Genomic DNA, 10,563 nt, shown 5'->3' with positions numbered 1-10,563 from the left:
GCATGGCAAGTGGGTGATGAAAGGCATTGGTCTTAGAGCATCCTCCATGCCTCCCCCTCCTCAGGTGATGTAGGTGTAGACCGATTGTTCTGCCATTCACGATTATAAGGCATTGCTAAAAAATTGGTTCTTGGCACAATCATTGTCAAATGTGGTGTCAGTAGCACCAAGTCACTATCACCTCCAATCGAGAATGGAGAACGAAGCCTTTTCCAACGTGCTGCATCCGACTTCGACTGGTTTATAACCAGTTGGATTTGGATTTTCCCCTTTTTATTTTGTATGACTGTGCTCATTCATTAGTTCACAATCTACATCCTTCTTTAGGATGAGTGCGTAAACTTACAATGCCTTTGTTTTGAGTCCACCTGCTCGACTAGTTTTTAGGCTTTATGTAATTGTAGCTGCATCTCCTCAATTATTGACCCACATCATTTGTTCATTGGTGACACTCATACATTTCTTTGATATTTTGAGTGGCTTACAACTAGAATCGGTTTAAAATGTCACTAACCTTGGGACTTATTTAAGGTTTTGTTAAAATGATGAATTTAAAAAGCAACCGCTAAATTAATAATGCTTTTGAGACAGCCTAAAGCACCTCTGCATTAGTGGGTGAAAGGAGTACCTTGTAAAAGCTCATAATCAGTGGCTTAACACGTTACTTTCAGCAATGTCAGAGAAGAATCTCTTACCAAAGCCCACAATGGAGCAGCGCTGCCCTGGATCTGAAAAATGTTATGTTTTGTCGCTTTGATTTTAAGCACTTCTTCTGCATTGCGTGATTCGGTGTAGTCACTGGTACAGGCCACGTCACGCATATTTGTGACTGGTAGCGAGACTGTTAGTAGAACCCTGACTATTAAATTCTCTCTATTTTTCGTCTGAAGGTCTATGGATCTGATTTTATCCTTCTGGGTGATGGTCAAGAGGAAGATCGTGCTAGAATCGCTGAACTACTTCTTCAACGCATGGAGTTTGCAAATAAGGCGGCACCAGGGTAAGTCTGCTTAGCTACACACCAGTTTATCCACTGACAAATTCTACATAATCCTATTTAAAAAGGTCACTATCCTAATCTTTTTAGTTAGTAGGATCCCAAATAATGAAGCCATTGTGTGCCTTTTTGGTTCACAAAATCTAACAGTACTCTGATTTATGGCTGTAAAGACATCTAAGCGGTGGGTGTAGGTAATGTCTATGTCGAATTAAAAGCTATTATATGTTCCGTTATAATATACATATATTATATACGAAAAACTGTTTACAAACCATTTAAAGGTGACTTGCACATATAATGTTTGCAGAAGTAAAATGCATTGGATTATCCGTTCAACCTACAATATTCTTCCTCGCAAAGTCAAGAGAAGATTGTCTCCTCTATGGGAAAGTGCTGTCAAGCTCTCCTTTCTCCTTTTTCACATTTAGTCATGTTTTGTCAACACATCTCAGTTACTACGGCAACCAATTTACCACTTATGGGCGTTTCCATAACACTACAAGTTTAATAATTATCAAAATGTAGTCCACACGTCTTAAACATTATTGAATTATGCATCTTTCGAATCGCTTATTTGATTACATTAAAGTAGAGATAGGTGGTTACCTAATAATTCTAACTGATCATGTATTTATGGCTTTTATAGAGCTATTTCTCAACCATATATGTCCCAGCCGCCCACAAAACCAACTCAGGCACCAGCTGAAAGTCCGCCAGTACAAATGGGATCGGGATCACAATCAGTTTTTAGTACAACTACTCCGGTAAAAGAAAAATCAATGCAACCGACATTCGGACAGAATCGGCAGCAGCAAATACAACCGTCTTCGTTTTCATTGCAAGAGCAACAACAACTACCGAAATCTCAGCCTCCTCCCAGTGGGCCTTCACCTTCACAGAGCTTTAGAGAGTCCCAGAGTGGACGTTCAAACGTATCAGGAGGGACCATGGACTTTAGTCAGGTTCGAGCACCGCTCCAGCCACAGCAGAAAACGCAATCTCCGTTTGAACCACAATTGACACGAAACGAGTTTACAAATCAAGAATCGTTCGACAAATCCAAAACTGCTTCTACACGAACCACTTCCATGGACTTCTCCAGTTATCCACAACCAAAACGAACTAACTACTCAAGAGAGAGTGATGAGAGCTTGGGGATGTCTACTTCTACTCCTGCCGCTGCATCAATACCCACATTTGAACCGAGAACATCTGATTCCTGGACTAGTGGTAGTGGTGGACGTGCAATTAGAGAGCCATCTGCTGAAGGTCCGGAGTATATTCGAGGACGTCCGCAGAAAGAGGCGGCTCCTCAACCACCGAGACAATCCTCTTTTGTCAATAGTTTCGAAACGCGCGCTTTTGATTCTTGCGGAAGTGGCACAACATCAAGCATCTCTGCGTCCAACACCAACACCCTTGATCCTTCGATGAACATCTTCCAGCCCCAGATGCAGGGCAAATCCTCGATGAGTACCTTCCAAAGTCAATCACAGGAGAGGGATACTTCCGGATCTGTGAAATTCGATACGTGAGTATCTGACTTTTAATAAAGCTGTAAGCCATCGATGATAACAGAAACAGTCAACATTACTGGGACTAGTTATTCACTTGTGATATTCACTAGTTTACGGACGGAAGCAGTAGCTGCTGCTGCCAAAATCTTCGGTAAAGCCGAACAAAATTATGCAGATTTTTTGCTGGCATTCGAAATAAGTGCTGTTTAATATTGTTGCAATTCAAGCAAATCACTCCTGGTAGATATGAGAACTAGTTTTCTTTTGGGGTGAGCGCGGTGAAATTCACCCAGCTCATGTCTCATGTGGTCCGATGTCATTGCAGAGCAATCCACTTCGACTACCTCCTGCTCAGCGTTGGTCGCATAGTCTTAATTTGGGCCTTTGGAGTAATTCATCCACTATACTAAGGCAACCATTTCGTCTCGTTGATGTTTAAAGCAGTCTACACTGTTGCATTAATTTAAAATTTTAATGCCTTTTTATTGTTTCATACAACTATACTGTTTTGCAACAATCTCATAGAGGTTTGGAAGGGGGGGGTGAGTTAAAACCTTTTTTAAATCGGAGATCGCATTGCTGCAAAAATGTGAGCGACTTTCCTCATTTCAAAGGTCTATATCTCGAGACAGTTATTAAAAGCCCATCCAATCATTCTGCTGCTACATCATAGATCATCGATGGATTTCGGGCAATCACAGTTGGGATCTCGGCACAACGATCCCTGGAGTGTACCATCACCACCGGCATCAGTGAATCAGACCTCGCAGATCGCCTCCACGCTTACTACCTCTTCGTCCTCCTCCGCCACCACCACTTCGATGGCTGCACGATCCAGGCAGACCTCGCAGCAGTCCTCCGGGAATCCTGATGACGCAGATGACACCATGAAAAATCTTAGAAAGACCTTTGCCGGTATTTTTGGCGATATATAACGACACAGCAGATCTTATCATAAGTAGTGAGCTAGTTTCCCCATAGGCTATGTGTTGTGTCAAATAGCCGATAGAACGTTTCACTCATTCTTACCCACATGTGGTGTTTGTGTTATCAAAGCAGCAAAATGGAAACCATTTTTGTGCTCATTCACTCACTCACCCTTCCTGTGTTACGCAAATATTAGCCTATCTGTCATTTGGCATCTACTCTTTCGACTAGCTTTCGTCTCGCTCATTTATCCCTTAAAAAAATCAAGATGCAACATTTGAATAAACCGCCGTAATTTTATTTCAGTCTTCTATTTCACCTTAAAGCAAGAAATTCCTGTAGCAAGTCAGTAAATTTTGCACGACAGGTGGTAGACTGGTCCATAATAAAAACACTGGCAAATGGCTTAATTTAAATTCCATCCTAAATAATCATTTATAAAAAGGAATTTTGAACGGCACAAGATGGTGAAGTGCACTAGCAATAAACAAATTGTCTCCCAGCTCATCCGTAATAATATGAAAATATTTACTTAGCATTGGGAAAGACAGGATATACATACATGGTGCTAGCAGTGTCAACCACACCTCCATTCACCAAACATTCCACACAGTTATGATCATTTTACGCTTAAAGATAATAGCAATACCACCACCACCACGTACGCATCCATCCCACACATTCCACATATATCCTCAATTAATGTAACCGCTAAAGGAAAGTACAAAGTTTTCGTTTTGATAACGTTATCCAAATTTATCTACCTGCACCTCCCAGCCTAAAGTGTGGGACGAGATCTTCTCATGGGTAGGTATTGAGGTGGCATGAGGTGCGGGTCATGCGTTGCGCTGCCGTATAGGGATGAGGGTAAAAACCGAACTTCCCACGGATTGACCACTTATGATCATTTCTGAAGAAGAACCTTTCGTTTACGGCTCCCAGTTGTATCAACCAGTATTGAGAGAGCAATGTCAATAGCAAGTGCGATTTGGACGTCAGCAAGAAGTCCAGTCGCCGCAGTGGATAATTGCGTTGGCAACCCACCGCTCGCACATACACTAGGACGAATGCTGCACAAATGTGGTTATGAAAACGTGTTACAATGATCTTTGCATCCTCCGACGGTGGCCTGGAACTCTGATCCTCTAGCCTTCCCATGCATACATGCATGTAAATTTTGGGCCCTATCACTGTCAATGGTTTGGAATATTTCAGTTGCCTTGAGATTAAGGCTTCCAGTCTTAAGAAATCAGACTTTGTGCAATATTAATGGATGGCTGAATTTGTGCAGACTCGCAGCCAAAGGACCTAAATAACCGTATCGGGTGCTTGACAATTATCCCAATTGCATCTTCCTTCCGGAAGTAGTAACAAAGCAGGACCTTAACCGAGCAAATTAGTGCAATCACAGAAGAGGTATATTCAAATCATTGGTATCGAAGGTGTGAGGAGTAGTAGAATTTCAGTCCATGTTACAAAATGTTAACAATGATCTAAAAACGCAGCCAAACGGTGTCAGAACGATTAGGTGAAAAGAGGAGTGAAACCACATCTGAGCACCGAGGGCCAAACCCAAGCTACTTGCCTGAGCAAACAGCTGTCTTGAAGGGAACTTTCCAGCAGAAGTCGAAACACTACCTGATTGTAAGTACTATTCCCAAACGTACTCTTTACTAACGGAGCCAGCTATCGACACGTCCCACCTAGTTATGTGAGGGTCACCGCCGTTGGCTTCAAAAAGCCATCTTAAGGTTCATTTTGATTCCTTCGCAAACTGGATGAATCTCCGCTGGTGCCATTCCTCTCTATTTACCTATCTCTTATGTACACCCACAAAAATTTTGCTCACATACGTGTGCACCGAGACATCACTACCTTTAAGAATCCAGTAGAAAGCATTGTACAATTCTGTTATCAGTGATAGCTAAGGCAGCACGAAGCTGCCGCGATGTACACAAAGGGACCGTGATTCAAATTACAAGATGATGAGAAGGACATCTTTGAGAAGTAAAACACGAACAAGCATACAAGATCGGATATGGTACAGTCATGAAAGGAAAGATAACTGAGCAGGCGCCAGGTACGCACACTATCAAGGGCAGTTAGACAGGCCAAACGCCAATAAACAATTAGTCTGATGGAATGTGTGTGCACATCGGCACTGAAGATTGCCCAGGCACGTAGAGTAAGCGCAAACCGAGGAGGAGGAGGAGGTGAGACAGGAGGTAACTAGCGCACGCAATGTGGGTGGTGACGAGCAGAAGGTAATCGAGTGAAGTGAATGCAAGTGCCTGCACTGTCACCAGAGCTTTGTTTAGGACTTGAGAAGGACTTTTGAGAGCCAATCCATTCCCTCGTAAAGACCCTCTCCTGTTGTCGCACAAGAACTCTGTATGTACCACTAAAAGTGTCCGAAGCAATGAAAAGAAGCTCACTTTCCATACATCAACACCCAAACGGCCCAAGATAAATAGATAACAAAAGCCACGATCAACGGTTGAAATACGAATTTTTGCATCTTAAATGAATTCAAATATAAGGAACTAGATCACGTAAAACTCAAATAGACCACTTTTAAGAACTTAAAAAATATTTTCACAAACATGGTACTGCATCCGCGTTTAAAAGCACTTGTTACAATAAACTGATTAAGCAGGCTAACGTCGGCGCAAATAGCACCAGTACCGTAAAACGATCTGTTACTAAAATTCTAACTCCCAAATGGCATAAATTGGCATTAACTACCAGAATGTATGTTAAAAAATCATGAGAGCACACCAAAACTGATGTTATAGTCAACATTTGGGTAAAAAGAGGCCAAAACGGCGGTAAAAGACCTACTTCGCGATTACGAAGGTTATGAAGCCTCAGCTTGTCGGTAACTTCTGTGGTTGGCATAGCGTTTGGCAGATCTTGTTTGTTAGCAAAAACAAGGACAGCAGCATTGGCCAAATCCTCTTCGGAGAGCATCTTCTGTAACTCTTCGGCAGCTTCGCCGATTCGGTCACGATCATTGCTATCCACAACAAAGATGAGACCTTGTGTGTTCTGGAAATAGTGTCGCCACAGCGGGCGAATCTTGTCCTGCCCTCCTACATCCCAGACGGTGAAATTGAGGTTGCGATACTCAACAGATTCTACGTTAAAACCAATGGTGGGGATTGTTGTAACAACCTCACCAAGCTTCAATTTGTACAGAATTGTTGTTTTTCCGGCGGCATCTAGACCAACTGAAAAGAAGAAACGTATCAAAGATTGAAACAGTAGCACACCAACTGACTAGGTAAGTTTTATGAGGTTGTTACGATTTGGAAAAAACAGAGGGAAGAGTTTCACAACTCTACTTCCATTTGTCACTATCCACTACATGATTATAAATCAATACAAAAAAATCATAGGTACTTTTCCTGATACCAAAAAAGGTGACATTAAATCAGGCCCAGCAAAATGCAACAATTGAAAATGAACAGGGTAAAAATAAGCAGATTGTGGGCGCAAATTTTAAAACGACAAGGAAGGCCTAGTGAAATGGCCATTTAAAGAAATAGAAACAACAACAATGTAGGTGTCAAGAAAAGCATGAACCGAGCACTCGTGCATCACCACGAGCACAACGAAATTTACGAGATGTGAGGCCAATGAAGGAAAAAATTAGAATTAATAAAACTAGGTCCCCAGCTGTTCAAAAACGCGAAGATCATGCGATTTAGAACGATGATTTATCAAGCTTACCCATCAAAATACGAACATTCTTCTTCCCAAATAGTTGTTGAAATAGAGAAGATATGGTAAGGCCCATTTTTAGCAAGTTTCAACTTCAGTGCTGTGTAAACGGAAACCAAACCCCACGCCACGTCAATTCAACGACACCCTGGAAACTTCTCTAAAAGTGCGGATTCGGCCCGGCATCCATTTGATTGATATTAACGACAATGGAGATGGAGAAATTTTGCACTACAGTATGGTACATAAGCGTCATTAAATGTCCTAATTCGGCTTGGAACGCTTTTTTTGTTTCAACCAATTTAAAAAAATGAAAAACTCTTCAAATTTATATTGGTGACCTAAGTTGAATAGGGAGTGAGAAGAGGGCATTTGCTGGATCTTTTTAGGCAATCACTGTATCTGTAGTTAGTTTAAAAGTCCGTTTTTACTTAACTCTCCTTCTTTTAACAAATTCACAATCATCAGCTACCTTCGGCGTTTGCAATTCCAATTACCAAAATTTCATATAATTTAGATTTTGCTAATACCACGCTGCTCCTTAATGGTTTGATCAAAGGCATATTCTAAAATTACTTTAGTATTTATCACATTACGTAGAGGTCTTCATGGATGTGCTCTTAAAATCGGTGTAATAGTAAAATTAGTTGGCTTGCTGTGTAAAATTTATTTTACTTGTTCTTAATGCAATTTGCGCCGTTTGCGTTTGCACTGTTTTATACCTTTTTTTCTATCACAGAAGTACTTTTTAATGTGACTGAGGAGGGTTCCGAATTCGTTTAATAAGGACAAGCACTTTAGCAATCACCAATAAACGCAATTAAATAAAAGATTACTAGGTATATTTATGTATATAATTCGTCTTCACATTAAGATATACACAAGTGTGTTATACACGTGTGGCAATGAGCCCTGCCTACAGAAACACCGTGTACTGGAAATTCATTGCTCTCTTACCGTGAGTGTCAGATGCTACGTCTCCCCACCTAAGTTGACTTATAACACCTTCTCCCTTTTTAACTAATTTATACCATTTAAGTTATGGTTGCAACTGTAATAACCCAAATGATGGCATTAGCTGTGACGTCTTTGTGATTTGTTAGCTCTAGCAAACTTCAAACTTATGTACGTTCGGTAGTATTTTCGTATAATCCACATTGCGGTTACAAGGATATGCTGCAAGCTGAGGGAACAGGATACACAATCCAAGCCGCAAACATCCAAATTAGCGACTACAATGTATCAATTTCAACTAAACTAGCGATTGCATGCCTCATCAAAATATCAGCCAAAACTTCATAACGTTTGTATATGATGACTAGAGTGATTTTTAAAAAAATATTTAACGAGATAAAAACATCTAATTTTATTCGAACCTCACCATCGATTTTTCTAATATTTGTTTGGCTATAGCGAAATTTACGTTATTTATAAACTCGTGCAAATGACCCGCCGGTTTTTATTCTCGCCCCATTAAACAAGGCTGTTTTAGGCCTTATTAGTTGAGGTTTTTAATAGTTACCAAAATTGTTTTCACAAACTAACTCAAGGGTTACATAAGTATTAGAGATTTCTATGAAAGCAACCGGCTGAATAAAAGAAGATTTGTGCTTCCATGTCTGTTTTAATTATCTTCGGTTATTATCCCATCTTTCTATCAAAAATCTGGTGAATTTTACCCTGACCAAAACGTCAGCGCCTCTAAGTGGTTTGAGAATTCTGCTGTTTGTGTTGTTTTCTTTTCTTGTGCACGTGCGAATAGCCCTGCTTTTGTGAAAATTTGGAGGTCTTAGTAATATGTAGTTTGTTGCCAAGTTACAGGTGCTAAGGTAAAAGAGTAAGCTTTTATGGCAATGAGTAGAGAATTTGTTTGATTGTGCCTTAAGAACACCGGCTAAATTCTCAACAAAAGATCAGGCGGTGCGAAATCTGCACAAATTTAAGTCATTCTAATGAACTTGAAAACGGATCAGGTAAACTCTAACTTGCCTTGTTTTGGTGTGATAGACTGCTTCAAGCTAGCTCCTTAAGGTTGCTGCATAGCTCTAACTCAGTCATTTTTCAGATTAGAGATTTCAAACCGACAAACTCACACCTTACGCACTGGGAACGGGATTTTAAATAAGGACTTTGGAGAAATGGTTATGGAAATGGCTTGTCGACCTGACATATAGCAGAAAGGGAAATTTTGAAATATTTTGGACGTGACGATGATAGCCCCTCGGCTCAGGAAGGTTCGCTTTAAAGTTGGCGACTAATCCATGCCCTGGTATGTACTTGTGCCAGCATTGTTGGTTGCCTTTCATGGTGTACTTTTCTCACTGCATTTATCAGCGCTGCCAAACTTACTCAAACCATATTTACGAATCATGATCTAAATCACTGTTACAGTAAGTATACCTGAAACTTACACACACTGCATTTCTCAAAGAAAACCACAAATTTTGTGCATTTTTAATAAACCATCTGATTTTAATGTGCCAAGGTATCCCACTTACTTGCAGGCGGCCAAATTTACAATAGAAAAAATAACTCTTGTTTGCAGAACTTCGTCATTAGAGATTGCCGAATGGATAAAACACCAGCGGTAGGAAAGGTGACACTGCTACTGCTTGCTCATGGAAAAATTGGTTGGGAGATTATTTTCGGCAGCAGCATTAAAGAAGAGGTATTCAATTAATGCAATACATGTATAAACAGATGTACAGTGGAAGTGTTCTTCATCCACTTAACCGGAAATTCCAGCCTTGTGAAAAGGGTTGAATGCCAAGCCAACAGGGAATCCTTTTTCCTCCCGTATCCCCTTATCTCACAGAAGAAGCTTTATTTGTAGTACGTGATAAATTCCTAGAATACTTTATTGACTGGTCAAGTAAGATTAATAATATGCTAATCATTTAATGTTAAGACACACAAAATTACTTCCTATGTTTGATAAACTTTTGTTGTCTCTCAGCAGCAGTATTACTGGCATTGGCAAAACAAACCTCCCAAAAAGTGGTAATTTTAAAAATGTATATTTCGAATAGTCATTTGTGCTAGTGATGGTTAAATGGAAGAAACGAAGTATTCAATTCAGGGGCAAATGCTATACCCCTACGACATACGCGGCAATTGAATAGGGAACCAATCAAAAAGCAGGCTAGAAAAATGGCCAACCAATCAATATGGCAGTTCTCTAGCAATCAGTAAACCTGGTAGTAGCCAGCCCAATCAGCGTTTCCCAGAAAGCCTGAGCTTGACAGGTTCACTACGCGTATGCATACACGCACACACCTACATTAATATCCAGGACCGAAGCAATTAAAACCACGTCGCCATGCCTCGCCATACTCCTCCTCCTCTTCATCACTAATGCCCGCAAATAACCACCCCTTGCCGGATGATCTCAGCTGA

The 10,563-nt window shown here is 40.6% G+C and overlaps 2 protein-coding genes across 2 annotated transcripts in view; one reads left to right on the top strand and one right to left on the bottom strand. All coding sequences in view use genetic code 11, as the record gives it.

Moving 5' to 3' along the window:
- Positions 1 to 3,452, top strand: part of EGR_03439 (Synapsin-3) — a gene marked incomplete at both ends in the record, with an annotated part of 14,050 nt that extends 10,598 nt beyond the window's left edge. Inside the window, 3 exons of the mRNA XM_024492688.1 lie at positions 891 to 1,000; positions 1,647 to 2,531; positions 3,191 to 3,452. Coding sequence (XP_024352821.1) covers positions 891 to 1,000; positions 1,647 to 2,531; positions 3,191 to 3,452 — 1,257 coding nt within the window. The remainder of the gene's footprint in view (positions 1 to 890; positions 1,001 to 1,646; positions 2,532 to 3,190) is intronic.
- A 2,306-nt stretch (positions 3,453 to 5,758) lies between these two features.
- Positions 5,759 to 7,243, bottom strand: EGR_03438 (ADP-ribosylation factor 4; the record flags this gene model as incomplete). The annotated part of the gene is made up of 3 exons (XM_024492687.1): positions 5,759 to 5,845; positions 6,286 to 6,674; positions 7,177 to 7,243. The coding sequence occupies 3 exons, from the start codon at positions 7,241 to 7,243 to the stop codon at positions 5,759 to 5,761; spliced, it is 543 nt and encodes a 180-aa protein (XP_024352820.1).
- Positions 7,244 to 10,563: the final 3,320 nt, after the last annotated feature.

This window comes from Echinococcus granulosus (assembly GCF_000524195.1).
Source record: "Echinococcus granulosus chromosome Unknown EG_S00018, whole genome shotgun sequence".
Lineage (NCBI taxonomy): Eukaryota > Metazoa > Platyhelminthes > Cestoda > Cyclophyllidea > Taeniidae > Echinococcus > Echinococcus granulosus.
This window is presented reverse-complemented; position numbering and strand designations above follow the sequence as displayed.